This window comes from Anomalospiza imberbis, chromosome 22 (assembly GCF_031753505.1).
Source record: "Anomalospiza imberbis isolate Cuckoo-Finch-1a 21T00152 chromosome 22, ASM3175350v1, whole genome shotgun sequence".
Classification (NCBI taxonomy): Eukaryota; Metazoa; Chordata; class Aves; order Passeriformes; family Viduidae; genus Anomalospiza; species Anomalospiza imberbis.
This window is the reverse complement of record NC_089702.1, coordinates 5,270,734-5,294,349: the sequence shown is the minus strand read 5'-3', so window position 1 is coordinate 5,294,349 and position 23,616 is coordinate 5,270,734. Positions and strand designations below refer to the sequence as shown.

Below are 23,616 nucleotides of genomic sequence, written 5' to 3'. Positions count from 1 at the left end.
TTTGTGCCCCCCACCCCCCCAGAGCCAGCCCGGGGGTCCCGGCAGCCCCGGCGGAGGGGGGCGAGCCCGGCGGGACCCCTCCCCACGCCACGGGCTGGCGCCAGGGCCCTCCCGGCGCCTTTGATGCCGAAGTTTTTTACACCCAGAAAATCCCATTGAGGCTCCGGGGGGAAGGGGAGGGGGCGGCGGGGGGGGGAGGGGCGGCGGGGGGGGAGGGGCGCGGTGGGGGCGGGGGGCGCAGCAGATGGGATCGAGCCCCCGGTGGGGGTGGCGGGGACGGGGGGGGGGGGGATCCCGGTGTTGGGACGGGGGGGGTGGGGAGGGACGCGCTCCCCATCCCGCGGAGGGACGGAACGGAATTGGAACGAATAAATAAATAAATAAGTGAATAAATGAATAAATGAATAAATAAATAAATAAATAAACGAATGGAGCGGCGGCCGCCCCCTCCCCCCTGGCCGGCCCCTCCCCCCGGCCCTCCCCCCTCCCTCCCGCATCACCACGTGGCTTCCTCCCGCAAACATTCCCACATTTCGCTCTCCTTTCCCCAGCTCGGGGCTCATCCACGGCCGGTGCCCCCCACCCCCGTCCCCTCCTCCCCACCGGCCCCGTCCCTCCCCCGTCCCGGTGTCCGGTGCCGCTCCAGGGCCGGCCCGGGGGCCCCGCAACCACCGGCGCCACCGCCCTGCCCGCCGGGGCCGCCCCCTCCCCTCCTCTCCTTCCTCCTCCTCCTCCTCCTCCTCCAGCGGCCGCCGCCCCCCTCCCCAACGGCACAAAAATCCGCTCGGCAGAAGGGGGGAAAAAAACCCCCAAAACCCCAAGAAACAACAAAAAGGCACCAAAAAAAGCGGAAAAAACCAGCCGGGGCGAAGCTCGGGGGGCGAAGCGGAGCCGCCCCGCGCCGGCACCGCGCGGCCGGAGCCCCCCGGAGCCCCCCGAGCCCCCGGAGCCCCCCGAGCCCACCATGAACAAGCTGTACATCGGGAACCTGCCCGAGGGCGTCACCGCGGCCGAGCTGGAGAAAGTGTTCGCCGAGCACCAGATCTCCTTCAGCGGGCAGTTCCTCGTCAAGTCCGGCTATGCCTTTGTGGACTGCCCCGACGAGCAGTGGGCCATGAAAGCCATCGAAACTTTCTCGGGTGAGGCGCGCGACCCAGCCCGAGCCCCTCCCCAAATCCCCCCCAGATCCCCCCCAGATCATCCCCACACCCCGAGCTCTCCATCTCCTCCGAGCCCCTCGGGCTCCTCCCGGCCCCGAAATCCCGACCCTCGATCGATCCCGACCCTCCCGGTCCCTCCCAGCCCCTCAGTCCCGGCCTCTCAGAGCCTCCCGAGCGCCTCAATCAATCCCGAACCCCTCAATCCCGACCCCCAAAATCCCTCCTGCCCCCCGAAATCCCGACCCCCGAAATCCCTCCTGCCCCCCGAAATCCCGACCCCCGAAATCCCGACCCCTCCATCCCTCCCGATCCCCTCAGACCCCGAAATCCCTCCCGAATCCCGAGCCCCGAAATCCCTTTCGACCCCTGAATCCCGACATCCAAAATCCCTCTCGACCCCGGAATCCCGACCCCCAAAATCCCTCCGGACCCCCCAGTCCCGACCCCCCCGCCCCTCCCCCCTCCAATCCATGGGATTCCCGTCGGGGCCGCGCCCCCGCTTTTTGTCCCTTCCCCAAAATCCCGGGACGGGGACGCGGAGCGACCCCAGAGCCTCGCGGGGGTCCCCAGGAGCCGCCCCCCGCCCCGGGTTCGGCCCCCCGGACTTTGCCCGTTCGGGTCCGGGCCGCGCTCGGGGGGCGAGGTCGCCATGCTGGGAAGAGCTCGGGAAGAGGGAATTTGGGAGCAAATCGGCGATTTGGGGGCTTTTTAAATTTTGTTGTTTTTTTTTTTTTTTTTTTCCCCCCGTCCTCTCCATCTCCTTCCGCCCGGGCTCTTCCCCAGTCTGATTCTTTTCCTTCGCTATTCCCCCCGCTAAAAAATAAAAATTAAAAAAAAAAAAAATTAAAAATCATGGAATGAGCCAGCAGCCAGGGAATCCCGCTCCATTTTCCGGGAGAAATCCATTCCTGTGGAATCCCGAAACCGGAGCCTTTCGGTGGGAAAAAGAGAGGGAATTTTCTCCAAAGACTTTTCCTGGAGGGCTGAAAGAAAAGGGGGGAATTCTCCAAATCCACCGAAAAAAACCCCCAAATCTCATTCCTCGAATCCTTCCAGGCGGGAGCGAGGGATGAAATATTCCCAAGGAACAATTCCAGAGGCACCACTCCCCCCTGGAAGCTCGCATTCCATAAAAATGCACTTGTGAGGAGCCGAGGGCTGGATTTGGGTGGAATTCGGGAGGATTTGGGACGAATTTCGCGCGGGAATTCCCGTTTATCCCGAGTTTTTCCTCCCAGATTTTCCAACCCCGGGTTTTGTTTTTAGGGAAAGTGGAGCTCCATGGGAAGCAGCTGGAGATCGAACACTCGGTGCCCAAAAAGCAAAGGTAAAGGTGGAGTTTTAATCGAGTTTTAATAGATTTTTGATTGGTTTTTAATCGTTATCATCGGAATTATTAATTTGCGTTGGGAGGGGGGAAATGGGAGAGAAAAAAGGCAAAAATTTCCACCGAAAAATGTGAAAAATGAAGGAGCGTCGGAGATTCTGGGCTGGGATTTGCCCCCAGCGAGCTGAGTTTAATTAATTCATTAAACATTTCATGAATTAATTGATTTTTTTTTTCCGAAGAAAACTCAGTCTGGGGGTTTTTCATTAGAATAAAAAGGGGAGAAAAGGTGAAATAAACAATTCTCCACGCGCTGCCCAAGGTGATGGATGGGTTTGTGCTGGGATTTCCAAACTTGTGGAAGAATTTCCCGGCTCCTTTTGGCGCCTGGGCTGGGAAAGGAGGGAAAATCCTTTGTTTTGGGAGAAGGAAAATTAAAAAAAAAAAATTAAAAAATTAATATTTTTTTAAAAATCTGATTTTAAAAAGTGAATTTTGCTGGGATAAAAAGAACAAAACCAGCACGCGGCGGCTGAGGGCGGGCAGGGATGAAATCCTGGCTGAATTCCGGGGATTTTGGGGGGAAAAGCGGCGCTTTTGGGGTTTCCCAGGATCTGCCTCTCCCGCCCAGCCCATCCCTCTCCATCTTCCCTGGCCTTTGTTGTTCCCGGCTGGAGCCGGGAGCGCTCGGGAAAATCCTCCCCGCGCTCCGAATTCCCGGAAAATCCGTCCAATCCCGCCCGCATTTGGGGTTTTTCCCAGAATTTCCCCCCTTTTTCCCCCCGTTTTTCACCCCCCAAACTCGCGGAATTCCCGGAATTCCCGATCCCAAAGATTCCACGTTGGACCCGAATCCATCGCCACGTGACGGAGGCGCCTTTTCCAAAGGGGAAAAAAGAGGGGAGGGAACGATGCCGGCTCTTCCCGGCCCCAAATTCCCAAAATCCCCGCCCCAAATTCCCAAAATTCCAGCCCCAAATCCCGGCCCCAAATTCCCAAAACCCCCGCTCCAAATTCCCAAAATCCCAGTCCCAAATTCCCAAAATCCCGGCCCCAAAATCCCAGACATAAACTCTGCAAAATCCCGGCCCCAAATTCCCAAAATCCCAGCCCTGAATTCCCGAAATTCCAGCCCCTAGTTCCCAAAGTCCCAGCCCTAAACTCCCCAAAATCCCAGCTCCAAACTCCCCAAAATCCCAGCTCCAAACTCCCCAAAATCCCGGCCCCAAATTCCCAAAATCCCAACCCCGAATTCCCGAAATTCCAGCCCCAAGTTCCCAAAGTCCCAGCCCTAAACTCCCCAAAATCCCGGCCCCAAATTCCCCAAAATCCCAGCCCTAAACTCCCCAAATCCCAGCCCCAAATTCCCAAAATCCCAGCCCCAAATTCCCAAAATCCCAGCTCCAAACTCCCCAAAATCCTGGCCCCAAATTCCCCAAAATCCCAGCCCCAAAATCCCCAAATTCCTCCTTTTCCCGACCCTTCCCCGCCCCTTTGGCCTCGCCTCAAAATTCCCAAAAATTGGGAGGGGGATGATCCCAGAAAGGGCAATCCCAAATCCAGCTGGGAATTCCCCAACCCTGTTTTCCCGGCCCGAATTCCCGGATTTTAGGGGGATAATTATAATTTTTATTAATTTTTTTCCCCCTCCCCTAACAATATTTCTTCCTGTGGCTTCGGTCGCCAGTGATGGGGGGAATTTTGGGATGGAATTCCATGAGAAGTTAAAAATATCCCTTTAAAAAACCCCTGGAAAATCCTATTTCCCCCCTCCCACTTTGGATAATCAATAATTTGGGGAGGGAGGAGCAGATTTCCCCCTTTTTTGCCCCAAAAAAATTCCCTAAAAATGAGAATATTCCTTTGGGATCTGGGATTTAAAGTGCTGGGAAAAAAAAAAAACAAAAACCTTTTAAAATATTTCGGGATTTGGATTTGTTTTCCTCCTGGGGGTCCCTAAAAATGCTTGGATTGGCTGGAAAATCCCATTTTTGGGGATTTTGGGGATTTTTGGGGGTTAAAATCCGCATCCCCCCCACGCCGGGGCTGCTCTTAAAGGGCCAGCGCAGCTTTTCCCACTTTTCCCTCCTGGAATATTTGGAGGGAATTTTGGGGCATTTCGGGAACGCCCCGGACACTTTGGGGAAGGATTTGGTGATTTTGGGTGTGGAAAAAGCGATTTTGGGGCATTTCCCTTCAAATGGGGAGGGCTGGGAGCCGAAAATGGAATTTTTGGGGGGAATCTGGGGGATTTTGGCTGCTCCAATCCCGGGGAAAGAGGGAGACTCTGCCTTGAAAAGGAATTTTTGAGGGTTTTTTTGGGGCTTTTTTTTGAATCCTCCTTTCATTTTTCCAGACTGGAATTTCCAGTTTGGAGCGGCAGGGAGCAGGAAATGGTTAATGAGGGGAGAATTTCGGGATCCAAAGTGAAATTCCTCCCCTTTCCCCTCCCCCAAACCTGAGATTAATTTTTTTTTTTCTTCTTCTTCTTTTTTGATCCCTTTAAAAATGTGGGAAAACGAGTCAGGAGCGGGGTTGCCCTTCCCAGTTAATTTATTTTAAAAAAAGCAGCAAAAAAAACCCCAATTTTTTTTTTCTTTTTTTCTTTAGGTTAAAGTGGAAATAATGATGTAAAAAAACTTAATTTGGGTGGTTTTAATTCAATAGTGCCTAAAAAATCCCAAGGAATTCTTTTCCTCTCTGTTTATTCCCAGTTTTTCAAACCTCTCCTAAGCAAAATATCCAAAAATCATTTTAAAAACCCTAAAATGGGTTAAAACAGCACCCAAAAAAAGAGATTTGGGGTGCGTGCCTCCAAGAGGAATAAACTGATTTATTTGGGATTAATTCCTGGGATTCTCCCAATTATTTTCAGTATTTGGGGAATTATTGCAGCAGAATTCCTTCAAAGTCTTAAATTGTGAAGAAATGTTGATAAAAATGTGATTTTATCAACCAAAAAAGAGATTTTGGGTTAATTTGGGGTCATTTTGAGCATTCTCTTGGGTTTTTGGGAGTTGTTTTTTCCTTGGATATTGTTGATGGAGAAAACTGGGGAGAAACTCGAAATTTTCAACCCCAAAATCTCCAAAATTCTCCTGTTTGGAGTCACTGGGGCAGTTTCAAAAGAAATTATTCTTAAAGGAAATAAAAATTCCAAATTCAGGTTCTTGGGTCGGGATTTGGGGGTTGGGGCTGGATTTGGGATGGATTTTAACCCAAAAAATGGGAATTAAAAGGGATTTTCACCCCCAGCTCCTCCTGGGGTTGTGCTCAGGGCGTTAATTTTAGTTATCATTATAAAAATTAATATTTTAAATGATTGTGGTGGCATCAAAGTTCAGTTCGGGGCAAAGAAATGCTGGAAAAATCCTAAAATTCCCTTGGATTTTGCTTCAAATCTGGGGATTCCCATCAGAAAAAATCCTCATTTTCCACAGGGAAAATCCTGGAATTAATTGTTCCCAATGAAAAACATTCAAACCCAGGTTGAGATTCCTTTTTTGTCACTTTTCACCCCAAATTTTGCTTTTTTTCCCCCGTTTTGGGATTGGATTTGCTGGAAATGGAACCCAAAATGAACCAAAACAACTCCAAAAATGAACCCAAAAAAAATTGGGAAATTCTTTTCCATGGAAAATGAAAACCCAGGAGGATTTTGGGGCTAAAATTCTGCATTTAATCCAAGTTGAAAATCTCGCTTTTTGTCTTCAAACGAGGCTGGGTTGGGAGTTTTTATAAAAAATAACAAAAAAAAAAAAAAAAAAAAAAAAAAGCCGGAAAATTGAAATTTTGAAGAGCAAAAAAGGGAATAAATTAAAAATTTAAAATTCTTTTACTCCTTTGAGCTCCCAGTTCCCAGCTGCTCCCGGATTTCCACTTCTGGGAACCAAAGAAATTTGGGAATTCTGAGGTTTTTGAGCATTTTTAGCCCAGAAAAGTAAAAAATTCATTGACTCTTCGAGGATTTTTCCCTAAATCTCATCCCTGAGGTCGGAAACTCTGGGAATTCCATCAAATTCCGGATCTCAGGGAGAGAAAATTCAATTTGGGAATGGCCAAAAGTGAGGAAAACTCCTTTATTTCCTTCCTTCTCCGTGGGAAATGTGGGAAAAACCTCCCAAAAAATTTGGATTTCGGGGAAAATTGGAAATCTGGAAGGCACGGGGGAGGAATTTGGGTGAGAAAAGGAGAAAGAATCGAATTTCTGGAACTCCAGTGGGAATTTCCGGGATTGATCCCGGTTTTCCAATGGGATTTCTGTCGGAATTTGGGTTCAAGCTCAGGCGAATGAATCCAGGGAGGGAATGGGGGGAAATTCCTCCTTTGGAAATCGGGACTTTTTTGGGATTTAAATGAAAAATTCCCCCCCAAAAAAGGGAATTTCTGCCCCTTCCAGCCCCAATTCCTGGCGGTGCTGAAGTTTCCAGGGATTTTTCCAGGGATTCTGGGAAGAATTCTGGTTGGATGAGGGATCCCTGCTCCCTTTCCAGCTTTTTTTTGGGAGTTTTCCCTGATTTTTTCCGGGGTTTTTCCGCCTCTTTTCCAGGTTTGCTGGATTTGGGAGTGGGAGGTGCCTCTGATCCAGGTGGGATTTGGGAATTTTCTGCCTTTTTTTAGGGAATCCACTGATTTCAAGGAGTTCTTTTCATGGAGAAAGGGACGAATTCCTGGTGTCCCGTTCCTGTCAGGAATTCCTGGTGTCCCATTCTCATTCCCACAGGGAATTCCTGGTGTCTCATTCCCTCAGGAATTCTTCATGTCCCATTCCCACAGAGAATTCCTGGTGTCCCATTCCCACAGGGAATTCCTGGTGTCCCATTCCCAAAGAGGTTCCCAGGTTTCCACCCGCAGTTGGAGCCAGGATCGGAGCGGGATCAAAACTCCGCATTCCCATCAGTGCCCGGCCCCGACCTCCCGGAAATCCCAGACTCCAGGATTCCTGGGAATCCTGGGGGATTTGGGATCCACCCATCCCCACAGGTTCTGAGCATTCCAGGAATCCCAGACTCCAGGATTCCCTGGGATCCCGGGAGATCTGGGATCCACCTGTCCCCACAGGTTCCGAGAACTCCCAGAAATCCCAGACTCCGGGATTCCCGGGAATCCCGAGGGATTTGGGATCCACCTGTCCCCACAGGGAAATTCCAGCTCTTCCCGGCTCCTGTTCCCTCCATGCCGAGGGGATCCGGAGGAATTCCCAATTTTCCCTCCTTGCTGCCTTGGGAAATGTTGGCTTTAGTGCTCCAGACTTTGGGAATTCCAGGGTTTTTCTGGATGAGGGGCATAGGGAGGCTCCGATCTCCAGCCCAGCTCCGCGCTTTTCCTGGAATTTCGCCAGCTGAGCTCTGGCTTTGCCTCGATTCCCGCAGAATTCTGGAGCCGTGGGATCAGCCCTGGCTGTGCAGGGAGCTCCCTGCAGTTCAAGAATCCTAATTAATCGATCCTAATTAATCAATCCTAATTAATCAATCCTAATTAATCAATCCAAATCATTCCCAGCTTGAGGGATCCCAAACTCCTGGAGCCTTCACCTGCTGGGGGTTGGGAAAAGGGGCTGGAATTTGGGATCTCCCCTTTCCTCCAGGGCTGTCCATCCTTATCCCAAACATTCCTTGGAATTCCTGGATCCCATCCAGCTGGGATCTCCTGAGGGGGGAATTTGGGATTTCTGTTTGATAAATATTTCTGTGGGAATTTCTGGGATTTTGTGTTTTCTTTCCCAGGAGTGCATCAGGGGAATTCTGGGAGCCTCCTGTGGCTCCTCTTCCCATAAAAATCTCCCCAAAATCGACCAAAGGAGCCCCAAACCCCCCGGGGCGGATTGGGATCCCCGAGGAGGAAAGTCCCAAGGGATTGGATGGATTTTGGATGGAATTGTTCCAGCTGTGCAGGGGCTGGAAATCGGGAATGAAGGGAATTCCCCGGGGCAGGCGGAATGCCAGGAATCGTAAATCTGAGTGAGGTGTGAGTGACAGCTGTCAATCACCCAGATAATGAGGCTCAATTAGCCAGGAATTCCAGGATTTTGGGATCGTTCCCAGGTTCCCAGAGGGAGGCGCAGGGCGGGATCCACATTTGGGGTTTTCCCGCTCCAGCTCAGCCCGGGGTCTCCCAAATGGGCAGAATTCCCCAAAATCTGGAATATTCCTGCTGGGGCCGGCTTTAATCCCGGTTTTATCCAGGGATGAGGTGGAGGGGGAAATCCAGGGATTCTGGGGGCATTGGGAAGTGTTTTGGGATCTGTGCTGGGATGAGGAACTGCTCTGGAAGAAACTTTCCAGTTAAACCTCGGGATCAAACCGGGAGCTGCTGGTTTGGGAAAAGGGAGCCGGGAAGAGCCGAATTCAGGAGCAGCCGAGCCCAGCGGGGTCGGGAGGAATTCTGGAATTCTGCTCCCAAAGGGATTCTGGAATTCTGCTCCCAAAGGAATTCTGGAATTTCACTCCCAGAGGAATTTGGGAATTCTGTTCCTGGAGGAATTCTGGAATTTCACTCCCAACAGGATTCTGGAATTCTCCTCCAAAAGGGATTCTGGAATTCTGCTTTTGGAGGGATTCTGAAATTCTGTTCCTGATGTGATTATGGAATTTCACTCCCAGAGAGATTCTGGAATTCTGTTCCTGGAGGAATTCCGCTCCCAGAGGAATTCCGTAATTCTGCTCCCAGCAGAATTCTGGAATTCCACTCCTGGTGCAATTCCAGCCCCACAACCAACTGGGATGCACCAGGAATCCCCGGGAGCACCGGGAATTTTAGGGCTCGCTCAGATCCAGGGATATGCCCCTGCCCCAGCCCAAATTCCGCTTTTTTCCATCCTTGCAGGAGCCGGAAAATCCAGATCCGGAACATTCCGCCGCAGCTGCGATGGGAGGTAAGGGCAGGGATCGCGCCCGGGATTCCACCCTCGGCACCAGAGCTGGATTTTCCTCCTCTTTGTCGTTAATTGGCTCCTAATTACCCCGGACCGTCCCTGGAAATCCCGGGAAAGCGGCACCGCCTGGAACCCCCGTTAATTCCCCAATTCCCGTTAATTCCTGTTAATTTGTGATTCCTCCATTGCACAGGGAATAAAACGGATCCTCGCTTCCCGCTGGGAATTCCCTGCCTCTGCTTCCCCCTCCCGCTGGCTCCTGGAGCTTCTCAGCCTTAATTTCTCGGGAATTCTTAATGATCCTGAGGGAAATCTTGATGATCCTGAGGGAATTCTTACAATCCTGATGGAATTCTTGATGATCCTGAGGGAATTCTTGATGATCCTGATGGAATTCTTAACGATGCCGATGACCCCGAGGGGTGGATGGGGTTTCCCGGGATTGATTTTCCCCTTTTTCCCAGGTTTTGGACGGGCTGCTGGCCCAGTACGGCACCGTGGAGAGCTGCGAGCAAGGTAGGAGGGGAGGAAACCCGGATTTCGGGAATTTTACCTGGATTTCGGGAATTTCTGCTCCTGAGAAGGGAATAAACCCCAGATCTCAGGAATTTCTGCCCTGTTTCAGGGGGAGAAGGGAGTAGACCCTGGATTTCTGGAATTTCTGCCCCATTTCAGCAGGAAGAGGGAATAAACCCCAGATTTTGGGAATTTAATCCGGATTTTGGGATTCTGCCACGTTTCAGGGAGAGGAAGGAATAAAACCTGGATTTCGGGGATTCTTGCCCCTCTTCAGGGCGGGAATAAAAACCTGATCCCTGTCTCTTTTCCCAAATTCCCAATTCCTTTTCCTGAATTCCTGGCTCCTTTTCCCAAATTCCCAGCTCCTTTTCCCTAATCCCTGCCTCTTTTTCCTGAATTCCCGGCTCCTTTTCCCAAATTCCTGGCTCCTTTTCCGTAATCCCTGTCTCTTTTCCCAAATTCCCGGCTCCTTTTCCCGAATTCCCAGCTCCTTTCCCCTAATCCCTGCCTCTTTTCCCGAATTCCTGCAGTGAACACAGACAGCGAGACCGCCGTGGTCAATGTCACCTACGCCAACCGGGAGCAGACCCGGCAGTGAGTGCCCTGGGAATCCGGGAATTATTTGGGAAATCGGGAATTCCCTCCCTTCCCCACCTGCAGGAAAGAGGATTTCCCATTTCCCCAGATCCCGAGATTCCGGCAAAACCAGCAAATCCCTGAGGACACCCCTTAAATCTGATCGATTTTCCTCCGCCCTACATGGGATTCCTGCTGGGACAGGGATTTGGGATCTCACTTGATCCCTCAGAAGGGATTTGGGATCTCACTCAATCCCTCAGAAGGGATTTGGGAATTACTCCCTATGTCAGATTCCTGCTGGGACAGGGATTTGGGATCTCACTCCATCCCTCAGAAGGGATTTGGGAATCTCGCCCTACATGGGATGCCTTCTGGGACAGGGATCTGGGATCTGTCACTCCATCCCTCAGAGGAGATTTGGGAATCTCTCCCTGTGAGGGAATTTTGGGACAGGGATCTGGGATCTGTCACTCCATCCCTCAGAGGAGATTTGGGAATCACTCCCTGTGTCAGATTCCTGCTGGGACGGGGATTCGGGATCTCACTCCATCCCTCAGAAGGGATTTGGGAATCTCTTCCTACACGGGAACGCTGGGGCAGTTTCCCCATAAAACCCTTCCGGCAATTTCCCCTCCTCGGGCTCAGCCCGGCCCTTTTGGGCTCCCGGGCCCCGCGATCCGGCCCCGACTCCCGGCGTGTCCCTCCAGAGCCATCCTGAAGCTCAACGGGCACCAGCTGGAGAGCCACGCGCTCAAGGTCTCCTACATCCCGGACGAGCAGCCTGAGAACGGGCGCCGGGGCGGCGCCGGGGCGCGCGGCGGGGCCCGGCCGGGCTCCCCGCCGCCCGCGGGGGCTCCCCCGAAGCCGCCGCCCCCGGACGTGCCCCTGCGGCTCCTGGTGCCCACCCAGTTCGTGGGGGCCATCATCGGCAAGGAGGGGGCCACCATCCGCAACATCACCAAGCAGACCCAGTCCAAGTGAGAGGCGCTGTGGGGGGATCCGGGGGGATCCGGGGGGGGATCCAGGGGTTCTCCAGAGGTTCTCCAGAAGTTCTACAGAATTCTCCAGAGGTTCTCCAGGGGTGGTCCAGGGGTTCTCCAGAGGTTCTCCAGAAGTTCTACAGAATTCTCCAGAGGTTCTCCAGGGGTTCTAAAGAATTCTCCAGAGGTTCTCCAGGGGTGATCCAGGGTTCTCCAGAGGTTCTCCAGAATTCTCCAGGGGTTCTCCACAGGTTCTACAGAATTCTCCAAGGGATCTCCAGAGGTTCTCCAGGGGTGATCTAGGGTTCTCCAGGGGTTCTCCAGAGTTTCTCCAAGGGTTCCACAGAATTCTCCAGGGGCTCTCCAGAGGTGATCCAGGGGTTCTCCAGAGGTTCTCCAGAAGTTCTCTAGGGTTTCTCCAGAAGGATTTATTTGGGATTTGAGGTGCTAGCCACCCCGTCCAGGATTTATTTGGGATTTGAGGTGCTGGCCACCCCATCCCACCCCGCAGCCGGTGCTGCTCCTTCACCCCTCCTCCCACTGCTTCAAATCCCATTGGGATTTTTGGGATGCCTGCGGAACACCCCGCCTCGATTTCCCTCCTCGTGATGGGATGTGACTTTTGGGGAGGCCGGAAGCTCTGGGGCCTCTCCCAGCGCCCTTCCCGTGGTTTTTAGGATTGATGTGCACCGGAAGGAGAATGCGGGCGCGGCCGAGAAGGCCATCAGCATCCACTCCACGCCCGAGGGCTGCTCGGCCGCCTGCAGGATGATCCTGGACATCATGCACAAGGAGGCCAAGGACACCAAGACGTGAGAACCCCACAGATCCCACCCCAGGATCCTCCTGGCCCTGTGCCCCAGGAATTCTGGGTTTGGGGACTCCAAACCCTGGGGTTTGGGCTTCCCCCGTCCGGCCATCTGTGCCAACCCCTCCGTTCCCAGGTTCCACCTTTTGGGTTTTCCCTCATTTTCCAGTTCCCACAATCCCTCCTTTTGGGTTTTCCCTCCTTTCTCAAGTTCTACTATCCCTCCTTTTGGGTTTTTCTCCCTGTTTCCAGCTGCCCTAATCCCTCCTGTGGGGTTTTCCTCCCATTCCCATTCCTATTCCCCTTCCCATTCCCGTTCCCATCGCTGTTCCCATCCCCATCCCCGTTCCCATTCCCATCCCTCTCTCCATTCCCATCCCTCTCTCCATTCCCATCCCCGTTCCCATTCCCGTCCCCGTTCCCATTCTCAGGGCTGACGAGGTCCCCCTGAAGATCCTGGCCCACAACAACTTTGTGGGGCGCCTGATCGGCAAAGAGGGCCGGAACCTCAAGAAGGTGGAGCAGGACACGGAGACCAAGATCACCATTTCCTCGTAAGGATGGGGCAGGAGCTCCTCACGCTGGGGAGGAGGAGGAGGAGGAGGAGGAGGCAGAGGCAGGATGGGGATGGGGGTGGGGACAGACGTTTCAGTCCCCAAAGTTCTCCGGGGAATCCTTGGTGTTGGATTTTCCGTGCTCCCCTTTCCGATCCCCTCTGGGGACCTTCCCACTGCTTTGGGGTGCCCTTGGATGTCCCCATTCCCTGGGTTTGTCCCTGTTCCCTGGGCGTGTCCCTGTCCCCTGGGTGTGTCCCTGGGCGTGTCCCTGTACCCCTGGGTGTGTCCCTGGGCGTGTCCCTGTACCCCTGGGTGTGTCCCTGTGTCCCTGGGCCTGTCCCCAGGTGTGTCCCTGTCCCCAGGGGCATGTCCCCATCCCCCCAGGTGTGTCCCCCTCCCACCAGATGTGTCCCCGTCCCCCCTGGGCGTGTCCCTCTCCCCTGGGCATGTCCCTCTCCCCCTGGGCGTGTCCCCGTCTCCCCCAGGCATGTCCCCATGCCCCGGCTGTCCCCATGGCCGGTGTCCCCAGGCTGCAGGAGCTGACCCTGTACAACCCCGAGCGCACCATCACGGTGAAGGGCTGCCCCGAGAGCTGCTGCCGCGCCGAGCAGGAGATCATGAAGAAAGTGCGCGAGGCCTACGAGAACGACGTGGCCGCCATGAGCGTGAGTGGGGCCGGCCGGCGGGGATCCCATAAACCAGCGCCCCGCTCATCCCCGGCACCATCCCGCCTCATCCCTGATCCCATTTCTCCCCTCAATTCAATCCCCTCTCACCCTGATCCCATTTCTTCTCTCAGTTCAATCTCAATCGCCCCTGATCCCAGATTTTGGTTCCTCTCAGTTCAATCCCCCCTCGTCTCCAATCCTATTTCTCACCTCAGTTCAATCCCCTGATCCCATATTCTGGTTCCCTCAATTGCAATCCCAATCCCTGACCCCATATTTTGGTGCCCTCGGTTCAATCCCAATCCCTGACCCCATATTTTGGTGCCCTCAGCTGCAGTCCCACCTCATTCCCGGGTTGAACCTGGCTGCCGTCGGGCTCTTCCCGGCCTCCTCCACGGCGGTGCCGCCGCCCCCGAGTGGCGTCTCCGGGGCCGCTCCCTATAGCTCCTTCCTGGTGAGTGACCCTGACTCCAGCGGGGCCGGTCCCGATGGAACCCCCGGGATGGACAGTGACCCCCAGGACATTCCCGATGGAACCCCCGGGATGGGCAGTGACCCCGATTCCAGTGGGGACATTCCCGATGGAACCTCCAGGATGGGCAGTGACCCCTGGGACATTCCTGATGGAACCCCCGGGATGGGCAGTGACCCCGATTCCAGTGGGGACATTCCCAATGGAACCCCCGGGATGGGCAGTGACCCCGATTCCAGTGGGGACATTCCCAATGGAACCCCCGGGATGGACAGTGACCCGGATTCCAGCGGGGACATTCCCGATGGAACCCCCAGGATGGGCAGTGACCCCAATTCCAGCGGGGACATTCCTGATGGAACACCCAGGATGGACAGTGACCCCAATTCCAGCGGGGACATTCCCGATGGAACACCCAGGATGGGCAGTGACCCCGATTCCAGCGGGGACATTCCCGATGGAACCCCCAGGATGGGCAGTGACCCCGATTCCAGCGGGGACATTCCCGATGGAACACCCAGGATGGGCAGTGACCCCGATTCCAGCGGGGACATTCCCGATGGAACACCCAGGATGGGCAGTGACCCCGATTCCAGCGGGGACATTCCCGATGGAACCCCCAGGATGGGCAGTGACCCCGATTCCAGCGGGGACATTCCCGATGGAACACCCAGGATGGGCAGGTGACCCCTGGCAGCTCCCGCTCCCAGCCTGGGGACATGACACTGTCCCCAAATGGTGACAGTGACCCCAAAATAACGACAGTGACCCCAAAATAATGACAGTGACCCCAAATGGCGACACTGACCCCAAACGGTGGCAGTGACCCCAAACAGTGACTCTGACCATAAAATGGTGGCAATGACCCCAAACGGTGACAGTGACCCCAGCCCCGATCCCGTCCCGCAGCCTCCCGAGCAGGAGACCGTGCACGTGTTCATCCCGGCGCAGGCGGTCGGGGCCATCATCGGCAAGAAGGGCCAGCACATCAAGCAGCTCTCGCGCTTCGCCAGCGCCTCCATCAAGGTGGGGATGGCCCTCGGTGGCCCTCGGGTGGCCCTCTGTCCCCAGCTGTCCCGTTTTTCCCAGGAAAAGCCCTGGGAAGCCCGGGCGGGGCTGTAGCGTCATGTCCGTCCCATCTCTGTCCCATTTCCATCCGTGTCCATCCCATGTCTGTCCCATTTCCATCCCGTGTCCATCCCAGGTCCGTCCTGTGTCCATCCCAGGTCCGTCCTGTGTCCATCCCGTGTCCATCCCATCTCCATCCATGTCCATCTGTGTCCATCCCCTGTCCATCCCATGCCCATTCTTTGTCCATCCCTTTTCCATCTCATGTCCATCCATGTCCATCTGTGTCCATCCCGTGTCCATCTGTGTCCATCCCGTTGCAGATCGCGCCCCCGGAGACGCCGGACTCCAAGGTGCGCATGGTGGTGATCACCGGCCCGCCCGAGGCGCAGTTCAAGGTTGTCACTGCTGTCACCTCCTTGGGGACTTCGGGGTGTCCCTGGCAGGGAGGGCAGGGGGTGACCCCAGCTGAACCCCAATCCACAGTGGGGTAATTCCAGGATCGGGTTTCCCAGGGGCCAAACGGGTTTGGAATTCCAAAGAACTGGGATTTTACGGGATCCCAAATCCAGGGATGGAGTTTGGGGTGGGACATTCCCAACTTCGTCCTTCTCCAGGCGCAGGGCAGGATTTATGGGAAGCTGAAGGAGGAGAACTTCTTTGGGCCCAAGGAGGAGGTGAAGCTGGAGACGCACATCCGCGTGCCGGCCTCGGCTGCCGGCCGCGTCATCGGCAAGGGCGGCAAGACCGTGAGTGGGAACGGGGACAGAATTCCTGGGAGAAGGGCTGGGATTCTCCAGAGGGCTCATCCCCGCCGCGTGTCCCGGCAGGTGAACGAGCTGCAGAACCTGACGGCGGCCGAGGTGGTGGTGCCGCGGGAGCAGACCCCGGACGAGAACGAGCAGGTCATCGTCAAGATCATCGGGCACTTCTACGCCAGCCAGGTACGGCCTGGGCTGATCCAGGGTGATCCTGGAGTGATCCAGGGGTGATCCTGGGGTGATCCAGAGTGATCTTGGGGTGATCAGGGTGATCCAGAATGATCCTGGGGTTCTCCAGGGGTGATCCTGGCTGATCCAGGGTGATCCTGGGGTGACCCAGGGTGATCATGGGTGATCCAGAGGTTCTCCAGGGGTGATCCTGGGGTGATCCTGGGGTGATCCAGGGCTTCTCCAGAGGTTCTCCAGGGGTTCCCCAGGGCTTTTCTGGGGGTGCTCCAGGGGTTGCTCAGACCGCACATTCTTGGTCGTTATCCCACCCGTTATTCCCATAAAAATCCCGGGAGAACCTCGGGACAGGAACTGGATTTGGGTGGAAATTTGGAATAAAAGGGGTTTGATAGGGAAGCTGGGCTGGGGCTGGGAGCAGCCTGGGGTGGGATTGCGGCGTTCCATGAATCCCTGGCTGTCATTCCCAGATGGCTCAGCGCAAGATCCGGGACATCCTGGCGCAGGTGAAGCAGCAGCACCAGAAGGGCCAGGGCAGCCAGAGCCAATCCCGGAGGAAATAGGGACCCCCCGGAGCCCAAATCCCGGGAGAACGAGGACACGGCACGGCCAGGCCGGGCTCCGAGTGCCTGGGAATCAGCAACCGCAGGGAGACAGGGATCGGGAATGGACAGGGATCGGGAATGGACAGGGATGGGGAATGAGCAGGGATCGGGAATCTGCAAAGATCGGGAATCCGCACGGATAGGGAATCCGCAGGGATCAGGAATCCGCAGGGATCGGGAATGGACAGGGATCGGGAATCCGCAGGGACTGGGAATCACTCCCACAGGGATTGGGAATGTCAACCCCCAAGAGAATTGGGAATTCCATTGGGAATGGAACACGAGACATTTCCCCTCATTCTTTCCTCATTTTTCCCAATTTCCCCTCTTTTTTTCTCATTTTTCCCAATTTCCCCTCTTTTTTCCCATGAAAATTCCTGCTGTGGCGGTGCTGACCTTTCCTCAGGATGAGGAAAATTTATCCTGGGAAAAGCTTCGTCTTTTCCCATCGGGAACAGCAATAAAACCACCCAAAAAATGACCAAAAAAACAGGAAAAAGGGAAAAAAATCCCCGTTTTTTGGTAAAAACCCACAGAATTCCTCATCTCGATCATCAGAATTTGGGAATTCCATGCAGGAGGGACTGGGGGGAAATGGAAAGAGCAGGAAAATCCCCCGGGAATTCTGAATCCACTTAAATCTGGGGCTCCTCATTCCCAAACCCCTCCAGCAGGGAAAAAATTCCCAAAAAATTTGAGATTGGGGCTAAAAATGTTTGGGATTTTTCCTGATTTAAGGAAAAAAAAAAATCCCCAAATTCCTCATTTCTGCAGGAAAATCCCAGCTCCCAAGAGAGTAAAAAGCGGATTTCAGGAATGTCAGCGGGCGCGGATTCCTGGCACTCCGCGGGGGTTGGAAGGATTTGGGATTTTGGGAAGGGCCCGAAGCCGCCGCTTCCCGCCAAGGGCTGGGCTCCAGGGATTCCAGCCCCAAAACTGGGGATTTTCCAGGGTTTTCCCCCAAAATGAGAAGGGGAGGACAGGAAAGGAAAATTGGGATGGAATTGGAGGAAAATCTGGGAATGACCCCAAGGGGACGGGAAAAAATGGGAATTTGGGAGAAGAAGGGAAATTTGGGATGAGTTTGGAGGGACAGGAATGGTGGAAGGAAAGTTGGGATGTTCCCAGGCGATGTGAAAAAGTGGGAATTTGGGACAAAATGTGGAAAAAGTGAAATTGGGATGAATTTTGAGGGAGAAGGGTGATGGGAGGATTCCCAGAAAAGACTGAAAATTGGGAATTTGGGGAAAAAAGCAAAACTGGGATGAATTCTGAGGAAGAGGGAGGATGGAAGGGCTCCCAAATGAGGTTAAAAAGTGGGAATTTGGGAGAGAAAAAGTGAAATTGGGATGAGTTTTGAGGGCCGGGAGTGATGGGAGGAAAATTGGGATGAGACTGAAATTCGGGAATTCGGGACAAAGCCGGCCCTGGCGCTTTTGCCGTGGATTGAACGGAGCCCAACCCTTCCCAGCCGGGAATTCTGGGGGAAAATCCTCCCAAAAAACCGCCTGGAACAGCGGGAAAAGCAGATTTAGGGAAGGGAAGGTGGCAGCGGGAATTCCCTGGAATTCTGCCAATCCAGGGCAACAAAAAAAACCCCGGGAATGACAAAAAAACCACAAAAAAAGCTCAAAAAAAGCTACCTCAGGTGTGATTACCTCAGCTACGGAATATTCTGATTTTTTTGGGGTTGTTTTCACTTTATTTTGGGGTTTTTTCGGGGCTTTTTGCTGATATTTTATATAAGAGGTGCTAACGGGGGAGATTTTATTTTTTTAATGAAAAAGAGAAAAAAAAAGATAATTTTTCGGAATTTTTTTCCTTTTTTAACGGAAGAATCCGGGCGTTCCGGAGAGAACGCCGGGAATTCTGGACCTAGTGGAAAAGATGGCAGCAGCTTCCTTATTTTTGATATTTTTATGGAATTTTTGTGCCCTTTCCCAGAGGAATTTCAGCTCTCAGGCATCGTCGCTCTCCAAAAAAATCCGGGAAAATTCCAAATTTGATCTTCCCAGTGGGAAAAACTTGAATTTTTTTTTCCTTTTTTTTTTCCTTTTTTTAAAATGTTTGATTTTAAATTTTTTTTTTCAGTTAAAAAAAAAAAAAAATTAAATTCTTTATTTTTTCCGGGGATTTCAAGAAATAAAAACCAAACCTGAACCCGGGCGCTGCCTGAAAGGATTTTCCCAATTGGATCCAGCCCAATCTGTGGATTTTTTGGGAATTTTTCCACTCCTGGGCAGCGTTTTCTATGCAAAGTGGGGTAAAAAAAGGGTTTTTTTGTGCTCTCAGAAGCCATAAAGAGATTTTTTTCTATATTTGATAGAAAATTCCTAAAGATCCCAGAATCCCAAGGCGATCTCGACCTTCCTGGAATTCCAGGGGTGCGGTGTCCATCCATCTTCTCCACTATGGTGCTGTGAAATTTAAAATAAAAAATGAAAAAAACAAACAAACAAAAAAAAAACCCACAAAAAATTTTATTTTAAAAGAGATTTTTTTTCCCCTCCGTTTTACCGAGGGGGAAAAAAAAATTAATAAAAGGAAGAAATTAATTAAAGAAAATTAATTAAAAATGTTAATAAAAGAAAGGAAAAAATTCTTTTTAAAAAAGGGAAAATAAGTTTTTAAAATGAAAAATAATTTTTAAAAGGAAAAAATAATCTAGAAAAAAGGAAAAAAAAAGTAATTTTAAAAAGAGGAAAATTTATTAAAAAAAGGAAAAAATAATTTTTAAAAAGGGGGAAAAAAGCTTAAAAATATTAAAAATAATTTTTAAAAATGGAAGAGGAGGGAGAGTAATTAATTAATGAATTCCTTCGTTAAGTGGGAGCCAATTTTTATTCCCTACAAACGCACAGGGAGGAGGGAGAGGAGAATTCCTGACCGAGCCCGGGCAGGGATCGGCCTCTCCCTGCTCCAAAACCATCACAGGGTGATTGTTCCTGGTGAAATCCCTTTTTTTTGGGTGAAATCCCAATTTTTCTTGGAAAAATCTTTTTTTTTTTCTTGATGAAATTCCATATTGTTGGGGTGAAATCCCAATTTTTCATGGTGAAATCCCATTTTTTCTTGCCGAAATCCACTTTTTTGCTTGGTGAAATCCCGATTTTTCTTGGTAAAATCCTTTCCCCCCCCCCTTTTTTTTGGCCCTGCAGGAAAATCCATTTTTTGGTGAAATGTTCGGCAAAAAATATTCCAAAATAACCCAAATGAGCCAATAATATTTGGGATTGGGGAATGTGGGATCCCCACTTCGGCGGGAGGGGAGTGCTGAGCTTTTATTCCCAAAAATTTTGGGGTGAAAGGAGCCGGATTTGGGCTCAGCAGCTCTCGTCCCTCGGGGTCGTTTTCCTGGTTTTCCTTGGAATTTTTGCCAGGGAAAAACGATTTGGAATACTTGAAACTTCCCGGCGAATCCCAACCTCGGGGATCCCAAACTTTTCCCACCCCATTCCAAGGCAGCGCTAAAAACCAGGAACAGCCGTTCCCAAATCCAATCTCTGGGATCTCTGGGAAGATCTCGACCTAAAATCCCAATAATTCAGGGAATCTTTGGTGATTTTCCCACCCTTTTCCCATTCCCGGGTCCCGTCAGCGCTGTCGGAATTTCGTCGGGGAATTCCCGGAGGGAAATTCAATTTATATCCAAGAGATCCGTGGGAAGGAAGAGACCTCAGAGCAACTCCCGCTCTTCTCTGGAAAAAGCCGGAAAATTGGGAAAAGGAGGAAAGTGGGAATGAGATGGATCTGGCTGGAATGGAAAAACCAGGAGAAATCCCCCAAAACCAGCAGGAAAATGGGAATGAGACGGATCCGGACTGGAATGGAAAAACCAGGAGAAATTCCCTAAAAACAGGAGGAAAATGGGAATGAGATGGATCCAGACTGGAATGGAAAATCCAGGAGAAATTCCCTAAAACCAACAGGAAAATGGGAATCAGATGGATCTGGAATGGAATGGAAAAAAGAGGGAAAATTCCCCAAAACCAGCAGGAAAATGGGAATGAGATGGATCCGGACTGGATTGGAAAAAAGGAAAAATTCCCTAAAACCAGCAGGAAAATGGGAATGAGACGGATCCAACTTGGAATTCAGAAAAAAGCGAAATCCGGGGATGAGTGGCGCCAGCAGCTCCGGGGGGTTTTCATTCCGGCCGGAATAATTTGGGATTGTTTTATCCCTTGGGATTTTTCCCCCTTCCAGGAAGGTGGGATCCTGGAATTCCCTTGTCCATGGAATTAGGAAGGGTTGGGAAGAGGGCAAAGGAATTGTGGGATGGAAAAGGAATTTTGCAGATGGAAAAGGAATTTGGGGATGCTGGGAGGAGCAAACCCCTTTCCCCGTGCCAGGAATGTCCGGATTCCCAGGGCTGGGATCAGCAGGAAGGAATTCCCACCTTGGAACCGCTGGAAAATATCGCCGGGATGAGCCTTGGGAAAACTTGGATTTAACGGGATCGGCGCCTCCTTCCGCCGGAAAAACAGGGAAAAAAGGATCCCAAATCCCAGCAGATTTTTCTTCTCTTCTGACTTTCTGGAATTGCCTGGATGGGGATGAAGGGCATGGGATGGATTCCCGGGATCCCACCGGAGCGAAAATCCTGAAGAAATATTGGAAGAGGAACTCCCTCCCCACTGGATTTTCCATTTCCTGGGAATTCCCGGGGATTTGGTGTTGGGTTGGTTTTTTTTAGGGCTGAAAAAAGGAAAAATTCTAAAAAAAAAAGAGGAAAAGCAAAAGCTCAGCGATGCCAGGGAAAAAAAGGGGATTTTTTGAATTCCCAGCTCGAAGTTTTTTGGGATTTTGGGGTTTTCAGGAAATCACGCCAGGATGGGATTTGCTCCAAGACTTTTCCTTAATTTAATTCCTTAGGTTTTCCCTCCTTGTCCCTGCTGCTCCACCCACCATTTTTTGGGACACTGGGAATCTTCCCAGAAAATTGTGGATTTTTATTTTCCTTTAGTTTGGATTTATTTCTTTGGCTCATTCCCAATTTCCTTTGGTTTTTTCTTTCTCCTGTCACCATTTTTTTCGTCTGGATGGAATCTCCTGGATCCCGGGAAATCCCTTCATTCCCGGGAGGGCACGGCTGGATCCCGACACCCCGGGAGGCTTTTCCTGGGATTTTGGCCGGGATTCGGTTCTGGATTCGCTCTGGGAATGGTGGCACTGGAGCTTGGTCGGATTTTTCCATGCGGATCAACCTCAGAATGGTTCGGAAAAGCCAATCCAGGCTGGAATTCCCTTGGGAATTCCCACAGGGAGGAGAGCCCCCATTCCCTAACCCAGCTTTTCTCCGAGCTTTATTTGGATTTTTCCCATGTTTTCTGGCGGAGGAGATTCCGGAACCATCTGGAGGCTCTTCCATCCTGGATTTTTGGGGTTTTTTTGGGGAAGTGCTTCCAGCTGGGATCACACACCTGGAACTACCTCAGAGCTGCAGGGATCTTCCTGCTGGAGGCAGAATTTTGGGATCGCTCCGAGGAGGAGGGGGAGCTGTGGGGAAGGCTCTGGAACACTCCAGGAGGGCGGTGGGATGAGAGAATTCCCGAGAATCCCCTGGAAAAGTCTCCAGCACCTGCTCGATCCCAGCTCTTCATCCGCGGGCCGGAATTCCCGGGTTTTTTTTGTGGGAGAGGAATTCCCAGGAGCTCTTGGAGCCGGGTGGGATGTTCCGCCAAAATCATGGAATGAGATGGGAAAAAAATCATGGGATGAGCCAGGCTGGGACGTTCTGAAGGATTTTGGGAATGCTCTGATGGACCCCAGGGGTTTGGGAAGTTCTCCTGAGCCATGAGGATTTTGGGATGCGCCGGCAGAATGTGTGGAGTATTTGTGGGATGATTTCATGGATGCTTTGGGATGCCTTCAGATCCCAGGAGCAGGATGAATTCCTGCATGCCAGCATTGGGATGGTTTTCCAGATCCTGGGAATGGGATGAATTTTTGGGGGAGGGAATTTTCAAGGTGGGAAGAGCTGATCCCGAGCAGGGAACGCCTCTCTCAAAGCTGATCCTGGGAAATCTGCGGGAATGACCAGAACCAGGGCGGGAATTCATCCTCAGGGATCCGCGATCGGCCCCAAAATCCATCGGCACCTTGGACGCGCATCCGGCTTCACTTGGGATGGAGAATTCCATGGAATTCCTGGAGGAAATCCAACCTTGACCTGTGCCAGAAGCACCTCTCAGGGTAAATTAAATCCCAGGAAATCCGCAGGATCGACCGGAACCAGGGCAGGAATTCATCCTCAGGGATCTGCGATCGGCTCCTCGGACGCGCATGCGGCCTCACTCAGGGTCCAGAATTCCAGGAGGAAACTCAGCCTTAACCCAGGACCCCGCTGCTCCAGATTTGGGATCTGTGAAATCCCGGGAAATGGGAGGGGAGCGGGAGATGATTCCAAGAGTCTGGAACGCGCAGTAGCGCCCACCGAGCCGGAAACGATCCAGGAATGATCCCTGGAGTGATCCTGTAACGATCCGGGAAGGATCCCAGGAATGATCCGAGAATAATCCGGGAATGATCCTGAGAACAATCCCTGGAATGATCCCGGGAACTATTCCAGGAATGACCCTGGAAATAATCCTGGGAACAATCCTGGAATGATCCGAGAATAATCCAGGAATGATCCCTGGAATGATCCTGAGAACAATCCCAGGAACAATCCCGGGAGTGATCCTTGAATGATCCCGGGAACGATTCCAGGAATGATCCTGGAATGATCCGGGGAACAATCCCAGGAATGATCACAGGAATGATCCTGGGAGTGATCCTAGAATGATCCCAGGAATGATCCTGGGAACGATTCCAGGCATGATTCCAGGAACGATCCTGGGAACGATCTAGGAATGATCCCAGGAACAACCCCAGGAATGATCCTGGGAACGATCCCAGGAACAATCCAGGAATTATCCCGGCAACGATCCAGGAATGATCACAGGAATGATCCTGGAATGATCCAAGAATAATCCGGGAATGATCCCTGGAATCATCCTGAGAACAATTCCAGGAAGATCCAGGAATGATCCCAGGAACAACCCCAGAAA

General features: G+C 52.2%; 1 protein-coding gene across 3 annotated transcripts; it reads left to right on the top strand.

Annotated features, from left to right (window-relative positions):
* Nucleotides 1–931: 931 nt before the first annotated feature.
* Nucleotides 932–16,625, top strand: IGF2BP1 (insulin like growth factor 2 mRNA binding protein 1). 3 transcript variants are annotated; one of them, XM_068211930.1, is made up of 15 exons: nucleotides 932–1,139; nucleotides 2,427–2,487; nucleotides 9,313–9,361; nucleotides 9,826–9,877; nucleotides 10,411–10,474; nucleotides 11,167–11,436; nucleotides 12,117–12,251; nucleotides 12,679–12,801; nucleotides 13,334–13,469; nucleotides 13,804–13,895; nucleotides 14,811–14,970; nucleotides 15,336–15,410; nucleotides 15,630–15,761; nucleotides 15,843–15,956; nucleotides 16,430–16,625. In XM_068211930.1, exons 1-15 carry the CDS (start codon nucleotides 965–967, stop codon nucleotides 16,520–16,522), a joined length of 1,731 nt encoding a protein of 576 aa, XP_068068031.1. In that variant the 5' UTR covers nucleotides 932–964; the 3' UTR covers nucleotides 16,523–16,625. The 3 variants fall into 3 exon arrangements, with proteins under 3 accessions (XP_068068031.1, XP_068068032.1, XP_068068033.1); XM_068211931.1 differs by having other exon boundaries at nucleotides 13,804–13,926; nucleotides 14,854–14,970; XM_068211932.1 differs by lacking the exons at nucleotides 11,167–11,436; nucleotides 12,117–12,251 and having other exon boundaries at nucleotides 13,804–13,926; nucleotides 14,854–14,970.
* The last annotated feature ends 6,991 nt before the right edge of the window (nucleotides 16,626–23,616 follow it).

Coding starts and splice junctions, on each gene's coding strand:
- IGF2BP1 (XM_068211930.1), top strand. CDS start 965: ATGAACAAGCTGTACATCGGGAACCTGCCCGAGGGCGTCACCGCGGCC. Junction 1,140..2,426: donor AGCCATCGAAACTTTCTCGG/GTGAGGCGCGCG, acceptor TTTTGTTTTTAG/GGAAAGTGGAGCTCCATGGG. Junction 13,896..14,810: donor CCGCCGCCCCCGAGTGGCGT/CTCCGGGGCCGC, acceptor GGTGGCAATGAC/CCCAAACGGTGACAGTGACC.